General features: G+C 39.3%; 1 protein-coding gene across 1 annotated transcript in view; it reads right to left on the bottom strand.

Moving 5' to 3' along the window:
* The window catches only part of LOC132836562 (heterogeneous nuclear ribonucleoprotein U-like protein 1), a 91,159-nt gene that overhangs the window by 27,961 nt on the left and 38,216 nt on the right, over positions 1-24,982 (bottom strand). The window contains exons 4-6 of the mRNA XM_060855911.1: positions 15,092-15,165; positions 14,839-14,978; positions 9,364-9,463 (exon numbers count right to left, since the gene is read on the bottom strand). Coding sequence (XP_060711894.1) covers positions 9,364-9,463; positions 14,839-14,978; positions 15,092-15,165 — 314 coding nt within the window. The remainder of the gene's footprint in view (positions 1-9,363; positions 9,464-14,838; positions 14,979-15,091; positions 15,166-24,982) is intronic.

Raw genomic sequence — 24,982 nt, 5'->3', positions numbered from 1 at the left:
TGCTTCTAGGAATTCCTGTGTATCTATCTGTTTGGCTTGTCCCAGAATGGATGTGTTGTCTCAGTCGAATTGGTGTCCTTCCTCATCTATATGTATAGATACCAGTGAGAGTAGGTCCTGCCTTTTTGTGGGTAGCTGATGCTCATGTATCCTGGTGGCTACTATTCTGTCTTTTTGTCCAATGTAGTGTTTGTTACAGTTTTTGTAAGGTATTGTAACTTGGCCAAGGAAACACTGACTATGCTATTTGAAGAACCAAAGATACATACACAAACACCACCAACTTCATCAGCAATGAAAACACCGTCAAGCTATTGGACCTATGACTTACAGCCCACTTCACTATCAACAACAAAACCTACAGACAAACCAATTGAACACCCATGTGATCTCTGATATCAGCGTTCTTAGCAGAGGCAGTAATGCAGACACTCGAACAAACTCTGCCAACCATCCAACCCAAACTTTGGGTCCGCTATGTGGACGACACCAGTATCAATAGACAATAGGTGCAGGAGTAGGCCATTCAGCCCTTCGAGCCTGCACCGCCATTCAATATGATCATGGCTAATCATTCCTAATCAGTAACCGCTTCCTGACTTATCTCCATAACCCTTGATTCCACTATCTTTGAGAGCTCTATCCAACTCTTTCTTAAATGAACCCAGAGACTGGGCCTCCACTGCCCTCTGGGGCAGAGCATTCCACACAGCCACCACTCTCTGGATGAAGAAGTTTCTCCTCATCTCTGTCCTAAATAGTCTACCCCGTATTTTTAAGCTGTGTCCTCTGGTTCGGCACTCACCCATCAGCAGAAACATGTTTCCTGCCTCCAGAGTGTCCAATCTTTTCATAATCTTATATGTCTCAATCATATCCCCTCTCAGTCTTCTAACCTCAAGGGTATACAAGCCCAGTCGCTTCAGTCCTTCAGTGTAAGGTAATCCCTCCATTCCAGGAAGTGACCTCGTGAACCTACGCTGCACTCCCTCAATAGCCAGAATGTCTTTCCTCAAATTTGGCGACCAGAACTGCACACAGTACTCCAGGTGTGGTCTCACCATGGCCCTATACAGCTGCAGAAGCACCTCTTTGCTTCTATACTCAATCCCTCTTGTTATGAAGGCCAGCATGCTATTAGCCTTCTTCACTACCTGCTGTACCTGCATGCTTGCCTTCATTGACTGGTGTACAAGAACACCCAGATCTCTCTGTACTGCCCCTTTACCTAAATTGATTCCATTGAGGTAGTAATCTGCCTTCCTGTTCTTGCCACCAAAGTGGATAACCACACATTTATCCACATTAAACTGCATCTGCCATGCATCTGTCCACTCTCCTAACTTGTCCAGGTCACCCTGTAATCTCCTAACATCCTCATTACATTTCACCCTGCCACCCAGCTTTGTATCATCAGCAAATTTGCTAATGTTATTGCTGATACCATCTTTTATATCATTAAACAAAACAAATTAGAGGAAAGCTTCAAGACCAGCAATAATACCCTTACTGGTATAAAATTCACTAAAGAGAAGGAAAACAAGACCAGGCTGTCATTTCTAGATGTCACAATAGAGTAAACAGCCAACGGAGAACTTCAAACCAGCGTCTACAGGAAAACAACACATACTGACCAAATACTGAGCTACAGAAGTAATCATCCCAACACCCACAAACGAAGCTACATCAGAACATTATTTCAATGAGCCACCACACACTGCAGCACAGAGGAACTATGCGGAGCAGAGGAAAATCACCTATACAGTGTATTCAAAAAGAACAGGCACCCAACGAACACAGTCCGCTGATTTCTGAGCAACAAACCCAAACAAGTACACAAAACACGTCCAGATACCCTAGCCCCTCTCCCATACATCAAAGACATCTCAGAAATGACTGCCAGACTACTCAGACTCCTTGGCATCATGATAGCCCATAAAACCACTAATACACTAAAACAGCAGACAATTAACTTGAAGGACCCTATACAGACAACAAGCAAAACTAATGCCATTTACAAAATACCTTGCAAGAACTGTAACAAACACTACATTGACAAACAGGCAGAAAACTAGCCACCAGGATACACGGACATCAACTAGCCACAAAAAGACATGACCCACTCTCAAAAGTATCTTTACATATAGTTGAGGAAGGACACCACTTCGACTGGGACAACACATCCATCCTAGGACAAGCCAAATAGATAGACACCCACGAGACTTCCTAGAAGCATGGCATTCCAACCAGAACTCTATCAAAAAACACATTGACTTGGATCCCATTTATCACCTCCTGAGAAAAGAACCGAAAATGACATCATCACTGGAAATGATGTCACCAACCCAAGGAAACCTAAACACCCAAATAAAAAGCGGGGCATACCATCAGTACTTCATCCAGAGGCTCAATGATGACGTTACCTAGTATGGTGACGAAACATCTGATACCGAAGCGAGCAAACCTACATCGATATATTAGCCCACTCAATAGTAAACAGGACACTATGATGCAAAGTCCAACAATATCACTCCAGATGCTTACCATAGAGTTGATTTAATGCAACAAAAGTAAACTTGTAGTCTTTGAACTTTCTCTTAGTCATAATGTCATAATATTCACATAATCTCCACTGACTTCAAAAAGATAAAATTTAATCCACTTCCCAACAAAAATGTCTTATGGTCTCATGTTAAACCTCTGTTATGAAGATGTTTCATAGTTAACAATTTTGTACACTTGAGTCTTAAGGATTTTGGACGTGCGTCAATTTTTTAAAAATCAAAACATTAATGAGTATTACATAGTTCCAGGTAATTGCAAATTTCTTGTTTATTTGAATTCACTTCAGGGGCTGTTCTACAACTGGGTATAGCAGTTTTGCTAGAATAGTGTTCCTAGGCTTGGACCTTTTGCATGGGTTTTTCAGTTCAGCAATGCCTCTATCATTATCATGAAACAGGTAGCGTTGAGCAAGCTTACGGAGCTAAAGGTTGACAAGTCTCCTGGCTCTGATGGAATGCATCCCAGGATGCTAAAAGAGATGGTGGGAGAAATAGCAAATGCATTTGTGGTAATTTGCCAAGATACACAAACTCTGAGGCAAATTCCAGCAGATTGGAAAATAGCAAATGTGACACCACTGTTTAAGAAGAGAGGTAGACAACAGATGGAGAATTATTGAGTAATTGCATAACTTCTGTAGTCAGAAAAATGCTTGAGTCTATTATCAAGGGAAAAACAGCAAGGCATCTATATAGAAATTGCCCCATTGTGAATAATTGCAGTCTCAACACAGATCCATGAGGCACACCACGAGTCACTGATTGCCAACCAGAATAGCACTGATTTATTCCCACTCTTTGCTTCCTGTTGGTTAACCAGTCCACTATCCATGTCAATACATTGTCCATAACGCTTTGCATCTTTATCTTATGCAGCAGCCTTTTGTGTGGTACCTTGTTGAATGCCTTTTGGAAATCTAGATGCACCACATCTACTGGGTCCCCGTTGTCCACTATATTCAAAATGTCTGCATTGAATTGCAAAAGATTAGTTAAGCATGACCTGCCCTTCATGAGCTCATTTTTTGCAATTCAATGCAGACATTACGAATATAGTGGACAACGGGAACCCAGTAGATGTGGTGTATCGAGATTTCCAAAAGGCATTCAACAAGGTGGCACACAAAAGGCTGCTGCATAAGATAAAGATGCAAAGTGTTATGGACTATGTATTGGCATGGATAGTGAACTGCTTAACCAACAGGAAGCAAACAGTGGGAATAAATAAGTGCTATTCTGGTTGGCAATCAGTGACTCGTGGTGTGCCTCATGGATCTGTGTTGAGACTGCAATTATTCACAATTTACATAGATGATTTGGAATTAGGGACCAGGTGTAGTGTGTCAAAGTTAACGGATGAATTAAGATGAGTAGTAGGGCAAAGTGTGCAGAGAATTGTGAAACTTGCAAAGGGACATAGTTTAAGTGAGTGGGCAAAGGTCTGGCAGATGGAGTACAATGTTAATAAATGCAAAGTTATCCATTTCGATAGGAATAACAGTAAAAGGACTATTACATGAATGGTAAGAAATTGCAGCAGTCCTTGTGCATGAATCAAGGTTAGTCTGTAGGTACAACAGGTAATTAGGAAGGCAAATGGAATTTTGTCCTTCATTGCTAAAGGGATCGAGTTTAAAAGCAGAGAGGTTATGTTGCAGTTATATAGGGCGCTGATGAGGCCACACCTGGAGTACTGCATGCAGTTTTGGTCTCCTTACTTCAGAAAGGAGGTACTGGCACTCGAAGTGCAGAGGAGGTTCACTAGGTTGATTCCGGAGTTGAGGGGGTTGGCTTATGAGGACAGACTGGAGTAGACTGGGATTATACTCCTTGGAATTTAGAAGAATAAGGGCGATAGAGGAACATTTAAAATTATGAAGGGAATAGATAAGATAGAAGTAGAGAGGATGTTTCCAGAGGCAGGTGAAAGTAAGACAAGAGGGCATAGCCTCAAAATTAGGGGGAGCAGATTTAGGACTGAATTGAGAATGAACTTCTTCACCCAGAGGATTGTGAATCTATGGAATTACCTACCCAGTAAAATGGTTGAGGCTTCCTCAGTAAATATTTTCAAAGCTAAGATCGATAATTACTTTTATTTTTCAAAAAATTAAGGGTTATGGTGGGAGAGTGGGCAAGTGAGATCAGCCATGATCCTATTGAAAGGTGGAGCAGGCTCGAATTGCAAGCCGGCCTACACCTGCTCCTAGTTCTTATTAAAAACTGCTCAGCTTGAGTCGCCTGTTTTTGGAACACCTCTGCTCTGAGATCAGGGTGAAATGCAAGTATTCTTCTGGAAGGGTGACTAAAAGAACAGTTCAATATTGTCTGCTATGACTTCTGAGCAACCAAGCATTAGTTACTACTTGACACCACATGCAGGAACCATGAGATCTACAGAATTCAGAACATTCTATACCATTTTTTATTGCTTGCCTTCAAGAATAACCACCATTGAAATATGTTTTTATACTTATGTTGTGATCCATTGAGCAGCCGCAAAACGAAGGAAAGACAGAGTCTGCCCATCATGGTCATAACAATCTAGAAGATTCCTCTGACTCCTACTCCAATCAAATCAGGAATAGGTAAAGCAACTCAGGCACTTTTCTTACAATGTTAGTTGCTCCTAGAAATTTTTGACAGCACAATATTCCCTGTTAAGTTACAAAGCTCTTCTCACTTTCTCCACATGACCAGCTGCGCAACTGCAATATTTTGCTATCATTCAAAATGGCAAGATTGGATCTGGACAAAGTACCTTGAAATTAAAAGTTGGCAGGCAAAACTGAAAATAAAAATAAAAGATACAGATAACTTTAAACAAGGAGATAGTTTGGTCACAACCCAGGTATATTCCTACGAAGGGAAAGGTACAGCAAATAAATCCTGAGATCCTGGAATGAAATTATCAGATCTGAACTAGATAAATTAGTAAATATAAACAAATAGTGTAGAATTAGGTAGTGCAGCACTTCTAAGCAAAAAGCAACAAAAAAAACATTAGATTGAAATGATGTACATTGTTAAATGTCTTACTTGAAATAATGCAGTCTTTAAAATTAAATGCAGTTTAAACATAAAGAATACAAACTAAATGTTAAATTTAAATTCATCTCATCTAGTTTCAACTGACCAGGCTCCATCCAGTGGCAATAACTGGTCAGTGCAGGTATGGACACTGGAGAATTATACAGGTTAGCAAGGGTGAAAAGGCACAGAGGGCAGGTGCAGAATTAGAGGAAGGCCAGGTGAACTGAGCTTGGAGTGGAACAGTAGAGATAGGTCATAAAATCAGGCAGATCACACAGGAAATATGTAGAAAATATTTAATTCTAAACATTTAATAATAATGACAAAATATTTGTTTATGATATTAAAATGAAATACTGTTAAGTGAATCAACATTAAATGGGTGCTTACTATACTAAGGGAAATGAGAATGGAAACTGCAGAAGCACTGGGCGTAATTTTCCAATCTTCATTCAACTCAAGGGTTGTATCAGAGGACTGGGAATTTGCAAATGTTACACCATCTTTTTAAAAACAATGGGTGCAAAGATAAGCTTTGCAACTATAGCCTAGTTATTTTAATGTTGGTGATAGGGAAGCTTTTCAAAATGATAAACTGACAAAATTAATATTTACTTAGGAAAATGTGGATGCAGTGGTAGTTAGTAAATGTTTTTAGAACTGGAAGAAAGTTGTAGTGTAATTCCTAGGGGTTTGGTGTTAGGACTCTTGCTCTTGCTTAGTGCATTGGGCACAATTTCAAGGTTCGAGGATGAAATGAAACTCGGAAGCATTGTGAAATGTGAGGACAATGTAGAGATTCAAAAGGACAGGTTGGTGAAACAAGAAGTGTGGCAGATGAAATTCAATACAGAGAAGTGTGAAGTAATTCAATTTGGTAGGAAGAATGTAGGAATTAATATTAACTTAAAGGGACAATTCTAAAGGTAATACTGGGCCAGTAAATAGAGTCATAAAGCTGTACCGCACAGAAACTGACCTTTTGGTCCAATCTGTCCCTGCCCACCGGATATCCAAAATTAATCTAGTTCCATTTGCCATCATTTGGCCTTTATCTCTTTAAACCCTCCCTATTCACATACCCATCCAGATGCTTTTTAAATGTTGTTATTGTACCAGCCTCCACCACTTCTTCTGGCAGTTCATTCCATATAGGCACAACCTTCTACAAGAAAAAGTTGCCCCTCAGGTTCCTTTTCCCATCCCGGGGAAAAGATCTTGACTACTCATCCTATCCATGCCCCTCATGATTTTATACATCTCTTTAAGGTCACCCTAGTCCCCGGTGCTCCAGGGAAAACAGCCTCAATCTACTGAGCCTCTCCCGATAGCATAAACCCTCCAATCCAGGAAACATCCTCATAAATTCTTTTCTGAATCCTTTCACAAGATCCTTCCTATAGCAGGGAGACCAGAATTGCAAGCAGTATTTCAATAGTGGCCTAACCATTGTCCTGTATAGCTGCAACATGATCTCCCAACACCTATACTCAAAGTACTGAACAATAAAGGCAAACAAACCAAATGCCTTCTTCACTATCCTGTTCACCTGGGACTCCACTTCCAAAGAAAAAGGCATTGAAGATAATAGAATAAGTTCAGAGGACAGCTGACAAAGCATGTAACATTCAAAATTTTAATAATAGGGGCACAGAGAACAACAGTCAGAGTAATACAGCACAGAATCAGACCCTTCAGTCCAACTAGTCCACCCCGACCATGTTTTCAAACTAAGCTTGTCCCAATTGCCGGTGTTTGGCCCATATCCCTCCAAACCTTTCCTATTCATGTACATATCCAAATGCTTTTTAAACCTTGCAACTGTACTCCCATCCACCATTTCCTCTGGCAGTTCATTCCACACACAAACCATTCTGTGTGTAAAACAAAATTTGTCCCTCACGTCCTTTTTAAAAATTTATCCTCTCACCTAGTTTTGAACTTCCCGACCCAAGGGAATAGACCTTTGCTGTTATTAATAAGGAAGATTTGATAACCTCATGTAGAACACTGGTGACCTTGCAGTTGAAGTTGAACATCAAGTCCTGAGCACCACACTTTAATTCCTTGTGAAGGAATCAGAGTGCAGAAAGAATTCACTCAACTTCAGATATACAGGTTAGAGAAATTGGAAAGTTCTTCCTTTGAGAGAAGGTTGAAGAGATTTCATAGATTTATCCAAAATCACGAGGAATCTGGACACAATAGAGGGAAAAATGATTCCCAAACATAGAATTGACAACGAGAGGGCACAGATCTAAAGATAACAGGCAAAGAAGCAATGGAGATATAGAGTCAGAGTTATAAAGCATGCAAACTGACCCTTTGGTGTAAGAAACACAGGTCAGGTCCCAACTCACATTTCTATTACAAGTTCTAGTACAGAAAAGTGAACTCGATCTAAGTTCTTCAATGAAACAAATAACTTTCAATTCTAATGATGCCTGTAATGCATTACTGGCAAGATCTGTTTATAGAAAAGGCATGAGCAAGAAAATATAATGTGTTTCAATAAGATATCAATTTACTGAATCAATATTACATAAATACATCTGATAAATCATTCAAGGTCTGTTTCATCATACTGTATTCACCAACTTCACAAGACAACCACTGCAGCCACAATAATTCACAGCACACTTCAAGAAATCATTCTTAATGTTTAGATAACTATGACCCAAATAAATAGAAAACTGGATGGAAAGGAAGGAGCAGTGTAAGAAGTCATTCTTACTCTGAACTCACTCCAGGGCTGTGAATACCTAATATATGGGCAGATTCATGTTGTGATATAAACCTAAGCAGCAAGTCCAGCCTGATTAGTCAAGTAACACAAAATGTGAATTTTTTCAGCAGCTGCCAACAGTAATACTACTGAAGAATTCAGTACAAATGCTTATTGTATTAGAAAGCTTTACACAACTGAAGTCTTGAAAGGTGAGTAGATTAAAGTACAGAATAGTACTTCTTCTACTGGCCTATTCCATTTTAGCAAAGAAAGACACTTAAGTCCTTAGGGTACAATCTCACAACAAAAAAGCTCTATCTCTGTCGCTCAATCCCAGTCTCCCCGTCAGGTTCTAATAGGTGCTTTTCTTCAGCTTTACAAAATAAGGACTGTACCAAACTAGCAACAAGCAATCTCACTGGCAAATTTAAGCCACTGAAATAAACGTGGACTCCATCCTTGATTCAGAGAGTTTATTAAAAGCTGTTGAATAAAGAACAATTGAGAAAAAAAGATTCAAGAAAAACAACATTCAAGACATTACAAAGGATGTTTTTTTCCCACTGCAATAAGTGATCTTCTCCAAATGAGTTACTCTTGCCTCCTCAAAGGAAGTCTTTCTTCCAAATACATTAGCATGATTCCAACAGAGTCCAAGTTCTTGAAACTTTGTTTTTAAAAGATGACAGATACTTGCATATTTTAATGTCACGAATCATGGGTAACTGTTTGCAAGCTGAAAGGTTGTTGCCACAAATTTAATTACAAAAAGATTCTTGGTAGGAAGTATTTTTTAAACAACCAATGAATGCAAATCACGGTGCAAAGTGGAAACTACTACACGTTTACAGTTTAAATCACTCTAAGTTCCTTTCTGTAAGACTGACTGAAGCTGTAAAACTAGCCAATACAAAACACTTGACGAACCACATTATCCACATCATACCAACCATAACCGTAGGAAAGGTACACAATGCAATGGTAACTAGGATCCAAATTCAACATACAGCTCAGAAAAGTGGAGACAAATTTTCTTACCTAATTGGGTACTGCATGAATCAAGTGACCAACCAACACGGACCACATGCGGATCAGGCTCAGTTGGTGGAAGATGCTTAACTGCAATCTCTTCATTAATCTACAAAGAAAAAACATGTTTTTTGTTTTGAAAACAATGTTACCATTGTTAACATCTTAAAGTACATTAGACTACCAAGTCCTACTTGAAGTCCAAGTAGGAAAAATTGAGCTGTATAAAATTGGACTCTCATAAGGGCCTAAATTCAGCACTGACAAACACTAAAACATTTGCTCCTACAATTGGAGGTCAGCTGCGCAAACATAGCAGTCAAAAGGATGTTAAATACTTTTACAAATCTATAAATGTCCCAGCAAGAAGCCTGAATTTTCATTCACTGATCACTTCACAGTTGCCAATTGCTCCACAAAACTATCACAGCCAGGGATGTATATCTAACACATCAGAGCGAACAAGATGTATCTAACTGTAGGGACATCACAATCAACCGCTCTCACATATCAGCAATACAGGCACCTTCAGCCAGAGTCACTGATAGTTAAATGGAAATGAGTACCCTGATCAAAATTTCAAACATCAGAGTTGCTTAGGTCAATTGTGAACATCTCAGCCAAAATCAGCTCAGCAGAAAATAGTGACTGTTCTTGGGTCTTCGTGATCTGAGCAGTTCAAATACTCATCACAAAAGTCATGGACTACATTTTCACTAAGACGCAATGGCAGACAACGTCAATGGCTATCTCCTTATGCATCATAAGTATCATTCTAAGTGAAAGATCCAAGTGATTCACAAGATGAGTTCATTTACAGTTAAAACATAAAATATTAGATCACCCCACCATGATCCACACTCAAGAATACAAACCAAGTTTGTTCAAACTGAATGTCCAATTTCAACCATTAAGTCCTGGTAGAATGAATTCTACTGAATGTGCAATAACCCCTCAGAGGACAACTGAAGCAACACTTCCTCTCAGAGTTATTATAATGCAAGATGCCATTCAGCCAATTGTGCCTGTACCAGTTCTCTCAGTGTTTATACTTAGTGCTAATCTCTTGCCTTTTGCCTATTTCTATGCATGGTTTCCAGCTAAATAAACACCCAATGCTCTCTTGCATGTGTCAATTGTATCTGCCTTCCCCATATTTCTAGCCACTTTGAATTGAAGGGTATTGATCAAGTGGACTGCTTTTTCCTGAATGACATTGAGTTTCTTGAGTGTTCTTAGAACTGTACTCGTATAAGGCATAGCAGAATATTCAGTGCACCATTTACTTACACCTGGTAGGTACTGGAAAGGCTTTGGGAGTTTGGTACAGGGTGTTGTACATTACAGAATCACCACAAACTGGCTCAGTCTCTGACCTGTTCTTGTAGCAACACAATTTATGTGGGCAGTTCTGTTAGGTATCTGGTCAACTGTAGCCCCTGGAGAATTGAAGTTAGGGATTAAGCAATGCCAATGCCACTCAATGTCATGGGGAAAATGGAGAAACCCTCACTGGAGGAAGTTAGAACCTAGCACAAATATTTATTGCCACATATCAGCCAAATGCTGTTAATGGCTTGGTGCTTGCAGAACTGACGGCTTCATTATGTGACAAGCTGCAAATGGAGATCACTAAACATCCCCATCTCTGACCCTGCGGACAGAAAGTCATTGGTGCAGCGACTGACGAAATGTAGCAGAGTGTAGTACACTATTATGACATTTCAACTTTTCACACTTAATTTATTAAATCTCCCAAACAATGTGATTATATGTAGAGCAAAGAATAAGACATTCACTTTGTTGTGGACATCTCTTTCAACTACCAGGAAAGAGTAAGTTAGAGTAGCAGAATGGGCTTTGGTCAATGCCCTGATAAACTAGTAGATGTCCTGAAGCAAAGATGATTGGCCTCCACAACCATCTTTACTCTGTACTGGGTATGATCTCCAGTCAATTTCTTTAACTCTCTTATGGCTCCCCAATGCCACGCATGGCCAAATACTGAATGCGATGACCACTCTGCAGAACACCTCTGCTCAATTCAGCACAACTCTGACCCTCTGGTCTCTTGCCATTTTAATTCACATCTTGCTCTCTTACTCACATCTCTGTCTTATATCTGCTGCAGTGTTCTAGTGAAGCTCAACACAAGCTGAAGGGGTACCATTTAATTTTGCATTTCAACAACTTCAGACCATGAACTCTATCCTCCATTTTGTGATTTTACCTTCTGTCTGTTTTTGCTTTTGTTTTCAGCACAGCTAACCTATATTCTGCTATCTACATCTATTCTAGTTCTCTTCTGTACAATCATTACCACTTCCCTTATGTTTGTCTCTAATCTCACCCCATAACATTATCCTACTTTCCCTCCAGTTCCACTTACTCCTCCCCACTTTGTTATTCAGTATAAAACCATTTCAGCTCTCAATTCAAAACAACCTTGGTTTCTCCTTCCTCAGATGCTTCCAGACCTGATTAGTTTCCATGGAATTTGTTTTTATTTAAGCACAAGGACTAACAGATCGGTGCATCTCAATAGCATCATTGATGAATCTAATTTGAGTCTCCAAATTCCACTGCACTAAAGATTGACAACTTGGCAGTCGACTACCTATGTCTCCACCTTGGAATATCCTTGCCAAATCTTTGCCCATTTCTCTTCCTTTTAAGAGGCTCCTGACATAGCTACCTCTTTGACTGGGGGTTTTGTCCCCTGTCCTAACACACTGTTTATCTGATAAAAGCTCCTGTGAAAAATACCATGGGACATTTTAAATGCAAGCCTGTCAAATTAACAGATAGCAATAAGTTAGCATCAGAAACAGAGAGAGGTTGCAATAAAGCATTTGCAAGTAGACTGGATCATTGAAATAATCTGGTGATAGGAGAGGATGCTTAATACTGAAAAGAAATTCTTATTTTGCAAAGTGGAGTCGCAGCTCAGTACAAAATAGATGGGATAGAAAATGGCTCAAAAGGATGCAAGAGTTATCACATTGGCACTGTCAATGTCTGAACAATTCAGTAAAAAGACCAATAAATGCAGAAATAATAAAATGATGATATCAGTGGTATACTGAACACTGTACAATTTTAGGGTCAGAGATAGGTGCTTAGCAGGATCTGTGTTTGAGGTTTAGTGATTTTTTTTGAAGAATGGGAGTACTGATGATTTTCTATAAAGTATCGAAAACAGTTTAAAAAAATATTATTCCAGAACATTACTTTAAAAATACGATTTAGAATCAAATGCATCAGGTGGAATCTTTAGACAAAGAGTAACATTCTACAGATAATAGATCCACACTTTCAGACAGCTAAAATGTTGTTGGCTAACAGGCCAAGAGAGTTAAAGCACAAGAGGAGCAATCTATCGTTGACGGTATTCTTTTAATATTTTACTTCTCTACTGCACTTCCTTCCTCGAACCTCACAAAAAAATTACAGCACCCAGTAAAGTAAAATATCTGAACATCAAAGTTCTCGATAAAGCTCTGGGGAATTTGAAGTGCAGCTGTTCAAGTGGAACAAATAGAAGACCATAAAAACTCAGTAACAATAAATTCAAAGCAGTCTTGGTAACATAATTCAATTTTAGCAAGGCACCAACAATCACAGTGTAAAACTGGTCACTTCAACAGATTCAATGTTGACCAAGTGGCAAAGACTGAGAGAATACTCAGTATCAATACAAAATGGTTTTGCCTTGCACCTACATTAGGGAAATTGTTTTTTAAAACATGTGTTCACAATATGTGGGAGTTGCTCGCTATCTCTAATTGCCCTTGAGAAGGTGGCCTACCTCTTGAATCACTGAAGTGCATGTGGTTTAGGTACACCCGCAGTGCTGTTAGGAAATTTCAGGACTTGGATGCAGCAAAAGTCCAATAAATTGGATACCAATGCAAGAAGGATAAGAGAAGGAAATCAGTCTCATTTTGATCTGCCTTTAAGTCTGTCCAGGTTGTCATATCCAGTTTACACTCCATAAGTTGAGCATTGGTGCTCATTTTTACAGCAAATAATCTACATCATGATCTATGGTGACAATATTGCAAGGAACAGTCATTCAGTCTTAGCTCCCATTAGGAACTGTTCCTAATCATATACAAACGGTTTTAAACCAGAAGAGGCATCACAAATACTGAAAAAGAGGAAATGCAGTATTGTTACCAGAGCCTTCTCGATAACCCACCTGTATGAAATCTAATAAAGAAGTTGAGCAATGTCGAGAACAAGGCTGTCTGGGAAGCACGGTTTCTCAAAAAAAGAAACGGTTTCTTTTTGCTCAGACTTTGGGCATGTTTCTTAGAAATTAAAAGAGGGCATTAAAAAATTTCACTCCATTCAGGTGATGAAAATAATTACACCAGTTATCACAATTCTTAAAATAGAACTTCTGTGATTTTTTTTCCCCCTCACACTTGGGTAGACATTTTTTTCCATGTAAAGCTACAAAAGGACAAGAGAGGTCATCTCAAGAATCCATTCATGAGATCCTATCCTTGCAAACAGTGTTTATTTTTCCATCATAACGTATTGCCCAGATTAATGCGGTGCTCAATAAAGGTCAATCCTGTTTTGTTTTCGCATCTAGGTGCAGGACCTTTAACATCACATCTGCTGTTGTACTGTCCAGGCACTTACAAACATCAAGCTATGGTTATTCCAATTCTATCTTCTCAAACTGAAAACAGAAATTGCATAAACTCCCATATTGCCTTAAAGAGAGCTTCAATCCATGAAACATAACCACTTCTAGTTCGGAACTGTTGCCTGCCTCCATGTCCTAGGTCACCCCATTGAAACCCTGATCCATGCCACTTTCGCTATTGAAAGTGGCACGTTGCTCTGCCAAAATCTGCTCCCGCTGCTGAAATACCTGTTACAAAAATCTCTAGATCAAAGCTGCTCTCAAAATTCTAATTAGTGTTGTTGAGGTTGGTTCAGCCAGCATATGAAAAAGATTAAATCATTCGGGAGTTTTGAAATCCTAGAAGTAATATGGTAACTCAGTTGGCAGAGTTAAGGCTTCAGAATGATGCATTTAATATGCACAAAAACAAAGCACAGTGTGCTGTTTCTTTTCCAGCTTGTAATATAAAGGGCAATTTAAAGCACAAGCCATCACTTCCAAGGATAGTAGTGGCATTGCATGTGGGTGTTATAACATGCACCACTATGAAATACAGGAAACCAAGATATGATTCCAACCCTACAAGCTTGAATTCCCTAAATCCATGGCACTGCAGAAGCAGTGAGCAAAAGGGGCAGGTGTGTTACCACTGGTGCAGGGAGAACAAATGGGTACCCTGGAAGGCCACTGTCAAGTAAATCCTGCAAGTGGTTCATGAGCAATTTTAATAAGGGCCTAGGTGCAGCTCAGCTGCCTAGCCAGAGTTCCATGGCCTTAATAGATATGTAAGGGGAGAAAAAGAAAACGGGCAATTCCACGCCCTCAAAAGAAAAGTTAAGTACCTTAACTTCAAAACAAACTTTCCCCTTGTTGACCCCATATGTTGCTCGTGCTCCTGACCACAGATATGCAAATCCTTCAATAGTCAAGGGGTAGCCACTCAAGCGGTCTCTAGCCACTTTAAAGTGCAGATCACAGTTATCTAGGATGGAAAACATGGAAAAATGTAAGACAGGGAAACAAGAACATATCAAGTCAAACCAGTTCAGATTACCCTGAAAATAGTTTATTACAAAGACACTGCTTGATACTTACAGGTATCAATGGCCACACAGGATTCATCAAAGTCTTCCTCATCATCTTCTGCAGGTGGCTGGGGTGATTTTGCTCTATAAAAAAGTAAAATACTGCTGTTTAACTCCTTCAATGGTCAACAGTCAACAAGCAGAATGATTAATGTATGTTCATACCAAATCTCAAATGATTTTTATTGTGTATTAATCTAGATTTTTAAGTCAATAACTCAGTAAGCACCATTCACATTTGGTGCACAGCATCAAAATTAACCAGATATTAAGCATAGTATACCTCACTTACATTCCTGAAAATCACACTTAAGTGAAACATAAGAAATCAATATTAAAGCCTGATTTAGGTTACGTCAGAGTTCCAGAAAAACAATGTACGAACTGAAATACTGTATCATATATGTGCAACATTGTGCAGTTCTAGATAACATAGCTTGCAAAATAAAATTGATCACTACTAGTAAAAGAAATACAGTACATAATTTTAAAAAAATACTCACCATGAAGAATTGCTAGATTAGCCAGGATTTCCAGTAACTCCACTAGTGGCAGAGATTAATTGGTGCAGGAATCAGTAGCAGTGACTAGCATCTGCCACCAGATGGAGCATGGAATTTCAGTGAGGGTTCAGCAAAGTACAAAGCCAGGAGACAAGCACTTGAGACAAGGCTAAGAACAGACGTGAGGCAAGAGAAGCAAGGGGAGAACAGACCAGCGAACAAGCGCAGAAAGTGATGCCAGAGGCAGACTGGGTCAGTAGTGGAGACAAGGAGGTAAGGCCTGGAGGAGAGTTGGGACCAGGGCACAAAGCTAGGGTGGAGGCGAAGCCCTATAAGGAGGGAGGGTTAGGTGGCTGGAAGCAACAGGACAGGAAACAAACCTGGCAGCCACACAAAAGGAAGCAGTGTTTCAGTCTTAAAGTAAAACCAAAACGTTAATGTTATACTGACAATGGATATCAAAATAAAAAAATTTCAAGTGAGTCAATGTTTAGCAGAGACTTTCTATACATTTTATGTAAAGTACAGTACAACCAGTCTTTCTAGCAGTCTTTTCCATGTTAAAACTGTTGATTGAGTGTTGCCTGCTGTGTCCCCAAGAAACTTCTGTATTGTTCATCAAATTAACTTGAAATAAAGTGTGACATGGGAAGAATGTGTAGAGGCAGAGAGCTAACCACTGAGCTGGCATGCTGCCTCCTTCCTCATGAAGATCTTTTGCCCGAAACATCAATTTTCCTGCTGCCAGACTTCATCATAGAGATGTACAGCATGGAAACAGACCTTTCAGTCCAACCCATCCATGCTGACCAGATATCCCAACCCAATCTAGTCTCACCTGCCAGCACACGGCCCATATCCCTCCAAATGCCTCTTAAATGCTACAATTGTACCAGCCTCCACCACATTCTCTGGCAGCTCATTCCATACACGTACCACCCTCTGTGTGAAAGTTGCCCCTTAGGTCTCTTTTATATCTTTCCCCTCTCACCCTAAACCCATGCCCTCTAGTTCTGAACTCCTCCAACCCCAGGGAAAATACTTAGCCTATTTATCCTATCCATGCCCCTCATAATTTTGTAAATCTCTATAAGGTCACCCCTCAGCCTCCGACGCTCCAGGGAAAACAGCCCCAGCCTGTTCAGCCTCTCCCTGTAGCTCAGATCCTCCAACCCTGGTAACATCCTTGTAAATCTTTTCTGAACCCTTTCAAGTTTCACAACATCTTTCCGATAGGAAGGAGACCAGAACTGCATGCAATATTCCAACAGTGGCCTAACCAATGCTTTTCCAACACTACTCTGATCTAAATGCTGCCTCCTTCAGCCAAGTAACCGCTCTATACACAGTGAACAGTGTGATATTTTCCCAGATGATCACCTGTTACTTGGTGGTATTTGCCCCCTCTACTAGTACAAGGAACTGAGTAAGAGACGTTTCATGCAGTTTGTAGCCAACACTCCTCCTGTCCTGAGCCCCTCTCATGATAAAGTGGTGGAGGACAGACCAGCACTGGATATCTACAATGCTTTTAGATAACAAGGTGGCTTATTACATTGTAACCATAATCCCCTGGAATGCATTCTGGTATCTGTGCATAAGTCAATTTGTCCACAAGTCAGAACACAATGTAGAGCAACTGTTCGGGAGTATACAAAATGCTCGTATGTCAGGTTTTTAAAATTATACTTCTGTATGGGATCGCATTGTTAAACACGAATTTTCATTAAATCAGGCGTTTGTAAATCGGAGACCCTCTGTTGTAATCATTTGTTATTTGGTACGAAAGTACATGAGGTCAGGCACAGTTGTGCAGACCTCAGAAGAGTTGGTGCATCTGTGCTCTGAAAGCTAGAATAGAGCACCTCGTCAGCAGCTGCAGATGATGTATCATCAACAGAGAGTGGAGTCAACATAACACGATCATTAACACTATCAGAACCATTACAGAACAAGGTGCACATCAATAAGTAAGCTCGACACTTTTTCCACTATTGATCCTCAAGTACATTCATTGCAGGAACGAGTCTAGATTTCTGTAGTGAATGAGGTTACCAGTAACCTGACTCTCATCTTACATACAGTCAGCATAATATAATCATGGTGTTATACTGTCATAGCCAACTTGAGAAAAAGTGCCGACCCTACTCCCAGACAATGTCCAATCTAAGGAAAAGTGATGAAGGACCTATGCTGTGCTTTCCTGGCAACACACTCTCGACTAGTGTCCAATCTAAACTGCACAGCTGCTGGGCAACACAGCACAAGCCCTTCATCAGGCCAATCAGCAAGCAGATGCACTGCCCTGATTCTAGAGGTCAATGCGCACACAGACCTTGGAGATCCATGCAAAGGCAGGATAAATTAGAGGGGATACAGCTCCAGGGTTGTGACAAAAGTAAAAGATTTAATCAAGTTAATCAAAATCCCAATTTTTTTGCGTGATGAACTCAGGTTAACAAAAACCATTGATCAGGTTTCTGCACTTAACAAGAAACTATTATTTCTTGAAAATAAATCAGATCTAACCACAGGCTGATAATATAAATTATCAGCTTATAAGTAACCTCAACTCTACCCCTTCTTAAACTTCTCCATACAAACATGAAAAAAAAAAACAAGAAAAAAATCATGTTATGGGTGGAAAAACAAATTAGGAGAACACAATTTAACAGGATTCAATGAAGTGCCCTTTTATTTCTTCCAAGTCCTTCTGATTTCCAACCTTATTCTTTCCAAGTCCTTTCAGTTCTTTACTGCAGACACAGGACAGTTGTCACACAACTGTTCGGTGTCTCAGACACATGTTAAAGGCAGCAGTTAATAGCCAAATGGCAAGCAAAATTTATTCATTCATAGGATATGGGGATCGCTGACTGGACCAGCATTTACTGCTTATCTCCAATTGTCCCGTAATCTCAGTGGTTTGCTTGAGCCATTTAGAGGGCAGTTAAGCCACATTGTTGTGGGCCTGGAGTCACATGTAAGCCAGACCAAGTTGAAACTGCAGATTTCCTTCCCTAAAAGACTTCAGTGGACCAGGTGGGTTTGTCCAAAAGTGGTTATGTGGATGCCACTAGACAAGCTTGTTTAAAAATTCTAAATCTTTTATTTAATTCAAATTTCGCCATCTGCTATGGTGGAATTCAAACCCCACTTGATTACTAGTTCACTGACATTACTACTGAGCAACTACTCCATTAAATGTTTTAGTTGTCTGGGGGGGAAAAAAATGCTTCCTTTTTAGAGTTTGAAGGCTTTCCCGGATTTAAAGCGATATCTTTTTTCCATTTTGGTCCACAATTCAAGAATAAAAATAAAAATAAAAAGATGCAGTCTTTACATGCCCCCACCCTTAAAAGAGATGAAACACTATTAGGAAAAAGTATTTCATCATAAACTATGTGACACACAAACAATAAACCACAAGATTCATATCCACCCACCCTTTAAGTTAAAAATTATGTAATCATATTATACTCAGGCCAATGCAATTGTAATGACTTTATCTTTTAAAACAATGTGAATGAGTTTTAGATTGAAGGTTGAAAATGGCAGACTCCATCTGAACAGTCTCACATCTTGATTTTTAAACTTTTCAACATGTGGATTATAGTCAGATTAGATTAATATTTCTTTGTTACTATTGGACATAGACTTCACAGTGTATCCCAGAAGGGGCCCATAATAACCCTGAAGTCTCCTTTTCAAAAGCAGAGTATTCCCTTATAAAAGTAGCCCAGTGAATTCTTTATTCCCAAATTATCTTGTAACAAGATTGTACCTACTCAACTCACTAGCATCAATCGCCATTTTAAAGTCCAGGTAAGGTTAGCGGTGGCTAACTCCAATTCGTTTATTAAGTTTTCCATCAGCTTCTCAAAGATTGCTCGGTTTTCTGCTATCACTTTTGCTTACTTTCCTAATAAATTCATTATAGATACAGCTATTGTGCTGAAGTTACATACAAATATCCAGTAAAACGCACATATTCCTAAATATCTTGTGATTTCTTATTTAATTTTTGGAATGAAGCAATCTCTCAGATTTTTCACTTTGCTGTTCTTGGCAACATTTATCCTTACTTATGATATGTCCGAGTAATGTTAACCTTGCTCTTGCAAATTGACTTTCAGCCAAATTTATCAACAAGCCAGAAAACTGTAATTGCTTAAGGTCTTTACAAACTCATTCTATGTGTTATGACATTGTCGAACCTTACTATGTAACTGAGGTAGTTCAGCTACAACTTGATTCCTAAGATTATGGAATGGAGCAGAGGCATTCTTTAGCACAAATGGCATGTCTTGGTGTGACAGAAGTGGACATCTCTTTAGCCTGCGATGTTAATGTCACTTGCCAGTATCCCTTCAAGAGATTAGTCTTAGAAAGAAATAACGCACTGCTAACCCTATTGATACAATCTTCTAATCAAGGAATTGGATAACAACCCTGTTTCCATAACTGCATTTACTTTTTCTGGTTGACATGGAATTTATTTAATCCATCCATTTTAGAAACCAACACTACCAGTGAACTCTAGCTCCTTTGGCTATGTTCAGTCAAATGATTTTCCAACATGGTTTGAACCTCTGTTTTGATCTCCACAGCTAATTTTATTGATACTGACTCTCCATGTCTACATCATGCCTAGTGTTGGGATATATATCTATACCCCTAGGGAGGGCTCCGTCCTAACACTAGCTAATACAATTCTACAGATATCCCTATATTTCCTAGGTAACTTTACTTGATCAACCTGTTATTTGCCTACTCAGAGGAAGGACAGATTGTCTAACTGTCCCAGTATTTCCGTACTGGCTAGTTCTGTTGTAGAAGGTTCATTTTTTGAACTGTCTACCTCTCCTTCTACCTCATTCTTATTGTCAGTCATCCTCCACTCCTCCTACCACCTGACACACTTGGTCCTCCTTATCCTCTTCCCAATATGTTCATGTCATATAACCAATTCCTGTTCCCAAATAAACCACTTTATTAAACCTCCTAATTGTCACTGAATTTCACTTTCATAATTTTATCTTGCAAAGTCAAAAATACCAATGCAGTAAACATTTTATTAACTGGTACCTACTAATGTGACCAGACACATAATCAATGCAAAAACACATACTAAATAACAGAAACTTAATGCAGGGAGTATACACATCACTGCTGTACTTTATTTATGGTATAAATCATTTAAATTACAATGCAACTTTGCCTTAAATAAAAATTCATAACTTAGGTACCTCAGCTGCAACTGGTAGAGAGTCTGGTCACTCACACCCTCAACTGACTACTCGGAACATCACGGAGATCATGATAATACTGTAAACTTCCCGTATTTGACCTATATAATTTTTGTCGGTTTATCAAGAATGCCAGTTAAAACAAAGTTTGTCGTACTTCATCACCTGTTTGAAAGATTCTAGTTGTAACATGTTTGCACATTCTTTCACTTCTATCTGCAACTTTACATGCTCCTATTGAGTTAAATGGATTAAATCCAGGAGATTCACTTGGAGAATCTCTCGTAGCACATAGTAAGAAACCTAATAATTTGTCCTAATCATACATGTCTTCATGGCAATATGATTCAAGTCTGAGGCACTCTCCAAAGCTCTGTATGTATGCAGATGGCATGCTGTTGAATTGTTGTTAATTGTTTTATACCCTATCAGCTGATGACATTAGATTAGATTAGATTCCCTACAGTGTGGAAACAGGCCATTTGGCCCAACAAGTCCACACCGATCCTCCAAAGAGTAACCCTCCCAGACCCATTCGCCTACATTTATCCCTGATTAATGCACCTAACACTATGGGCAATTTAGCATGGCTTATTCATCTGACCTGCGCATCTTTGGATTGTGGGAGGAAACCGGAGCACCCGGAGGAAACTCATAGACGGTCACCCGAGGCAGGAATCTAACCAGGGTCCCTGGCGCTGTGAGGTCGCAGTGCTAACCACTGAGCCACCATGCCAACCATCCTGAAAGACGTTTGGTATAAAGGTAAAAACCTTGATGAGATTGTATTTCAATTAGTAGACCATAAAGGGGTAAAACATTTGAGACAACTTTTCCACTACTACCTTAGCTGTAATTGTTCTTAAAGAAATAGCCAATAGTTATTTCCATGATGAGGATAAACTGGTTCCCTGCTTTCACTTTTGATAATGGTCCTATACAATCTAATACTTCATTGAATATTTCTTCAAAAATATTAAAGGTGCTGGTTTAACTACACGTTGAAGTTTTCCCATTACCAGTCACCTGTGACTGTTACAGAATAGCAGTGTCCTTATGAAGTCATGTTTATCAATGCTTGACGTTTCTATTTTCTGATACAATGTGCCATGTGAATTTCACATGCCATTCTCCTCACATCTCGTAATATTTCGGCAGTACCACTATTTGATGAACAACCATTCATTTTTTTTGTCTGCAAATCTGTGATTGTGTCTCCACTTTCTCATCAGAACTCAGTTTTCAATATAACCGTACTCACGAACTGCTTCAGCCTCAGTGTGAATTAATTGTGCAAACTTATTCAACTCTGGACCTGCTTTCTGAGCCTCAATTAATGAAGACAAGCCACACACTTACATTGCATTATCCGTGTTCTTAAAGACAGTTTCGCCTATGTTTGTGGTGTTGCATTACTTTGACCTGTAGTCAACAGATTTTGATTAGCCATTGCCCTCACTACGTGATGGGTGGAAAAAAAACCTGTTCCTCTAACTACTCTGTCTCTTTAGCTTCACTCCAACTTTGCAATTATATGCAGAGCTATAATGTTCATTCCAGCCAAATCATTCCCCAGGAGCAAATCAACTCCATCCATGGGTAATTTCCTAACTATCTCAACTACCACTGGTGTAGACAAGTCACACTCCAAATGGACTCTATAATGGAATAGAATATACTCTCCACTAATCCAGTTTGATCTTGATTGAATTCTCTGAAGAAAAAAACCTCTCATATCTTTGAACAATCTTATTCACTTCTCCTGTGCTCAACTGTGGTTGCTTCCTCTGTAGTTAAAAGTACAATTTGATATCTGGTATTTTTCTCAGAAGGTACTGAGTTTTTAATGTGCTCCAAGGGAATGGATCATGCAAGAGCTGTTTCAATTCCTAATGCTAGTAACCATCTGTCAAAATTATTTTGCTTAATGCTTTCAAATTCAAAGTAGGTTTATCGAGTCTGTTAAGTTTCAAAAGCCTACACTGCTTCAAGCACTCACTCAAATGCACCCAGAAAAGCCTATTTAAAATTGAAACATCTCCTGACAGTGATTTGTTAATTTTCTGGTTTTAGCTTTCCCAGTTTTTCAATTTTTTTTCCTTGTGCATAAGCTGCTTTAACTGTAACTCAATATTGACTCTTGTCTTATTCCAATGTTTCACTACCCAGAGTACCAAGTTCCTGTTATACTTCTACTCAACCCCAAGTGTTGCACTGGCCGTTTGATTATTTCTGACTCCTTAGGTCTGGCAGGCAATTCCCTTCTAATCTACTTGCCAATTCAAATAACCTGGCTTTTGGGATCAGTTTAAAGTTTGTCAGGAAGAATTCAGCAGTTTCCAGTGTCTTTTTTAAAAAAATTATACAAAACCTGCTGCTTTCTTTGATCCTTTATCACCTCACTCCAAACTCAAATCATCATCTATATTCCAAAATAATCCTGGCAAATAACCCAAATCTGGTGATGACCCACTCAGGAAGGTACATTAATACTACAGCCCTGTTAGTCATGGGGTGGTCACAAAAGTAAATTAAAAGGCGTAATCAAATTACTCAGTCATCAATTTTACTGCCTGATAAATTCAGATTAGCTGAAAATACTGACCAAATCTGCACTTAAGAAACTATTATATATTACAATTTCAATTCTGAAATTGATTCAGTTTGAACCACAGGTAAACAAAACTTGAATTATCGATTTCTAACTCTCTAACTCAAATGCCAGCCTTTCTTAAACCACTACATATATGCAAACAGACAAATACAAACAAAACAAAACATCATGGGTGAAGAAAAAATATCAGGGAAACACAAATCAATAGTACCACTCCACAGAATTGAATGAAGCATTGTTTGGCATCTCCAGTTCTCCCGGTCTCCTTTCTGAATTCTTTCAGTTCTTTACTTCAGACACAGGATAGTTGATCAGTTTCTCAGGCGCTGACTAAAGTCAGCAGTTCATAGGCAAATATTAAGTAAGAATAGATAAGGAAAGAGAGAGAGAGAGAGAGAGAGAGAGAGAGAGAGAGAGAGAGAGAGAGAAATGCTGATCTTTGAGAGTCTGATGGCTTTCCTTGGTTTAGAGCAGTATCAGATTTCCCATGCTAATCTCCAAATGGTTTATCAATGCTACTGGTCATAATTTTCACACCATTTGGAATGACTGATCACTGCCATCCAGGTTTCCATAATGTAAACGGTGTGCTTAAATTACTGATACGGGAAATGTTCTTTAACCACACGAAAGTAGCTATGACCTCAACAATAAAATGAAAGACCACATGCAGCCTAGATAAAAGCTCCTCAAAAGAAGTGAAAAAAATCCATTCACAACTCATGAAAAGGGTCATCAGGCAGCAGATTTGACAGAATTCCTCATTGACAGAACTTTCCAATAAGCATCAAGATGTGGCTTGGCTGGTGGTGAGAAAGACATTACCCGTCAGATCCTTCTTGCACATCTGGAAACACTGCCACAGCATGCAGCCTCAAGATGGCTGTGGTGGTGAAGAGAACTGTCACACATCTCTGAAATGTACCTTTGTAAAGAAGGTCTAGAGAGATGTAATTGTTTTTGTCAAGGTCGATCCACTGACGCAATACTGTTTGCTCCACAGGCTGTTCCTCAGGACACACTGAGATGAACACTGACTATGCCTGGTGGACCATCAACTTGGTGAAAAACATTCTTATCTGCTCAGAACTAGCTGATCTTCCAGTGCAAAGTTGACCCCGACCAAGTCTTGCAGACTGAACATTCCAAGGTCCAGGACCACATGTTGAGGAACACACAAAAAGCTTGGGACAGCTGTCACCACAGTGGGGAAAGGGCCCCATCTAAGATCTTTCTGACAAAACAAACAGGGTCTGCAATGCTTTGAGATACCCTCATAGCCCTAATGGGAAGGTAAATAGTTTCCTTTCATGTTCAGAAAAAGCCTTTTTGTTGCAACTGGCTTGAAGCACTAATGAAGAATGTTAAAATTTCACTGTATTTTTTGCAGTCTTTGCAGAACTGCTTTGTACTTGTTGAATTTATTTGTAGATATTTATGAATAAAGCATATTTGTGAAGTTAAAAATTGGTCAGATGAAAAATTCAATCTCAAGTACTTAAATCATTCAACCATGGGGCAGCGGCAGCATTGTT

The sequence above is a fragment of the Hemiscyllium ocellatum genome, chromosome 47 (assembly GCF_020745735.1).
Source record: "Hemiscyllium ocellatum isolate sHemOce1 chromosome 47, sHemOce1.pat.X.cur, whole genome shotgun sequence".
Lineage (NCBI taxonomy): Eukaryota > Metazoa > Chordata > Chondrichthyes > Orectolobiformes > Hemiscylliidae > Hemiscyllium > Hemiscyllium ocellatum.
The sequence above is the reverse complement of the archived record's forward strand: the minus strand, read 5'-3'. Positions and strand labels throughout refer to the sequence as shown.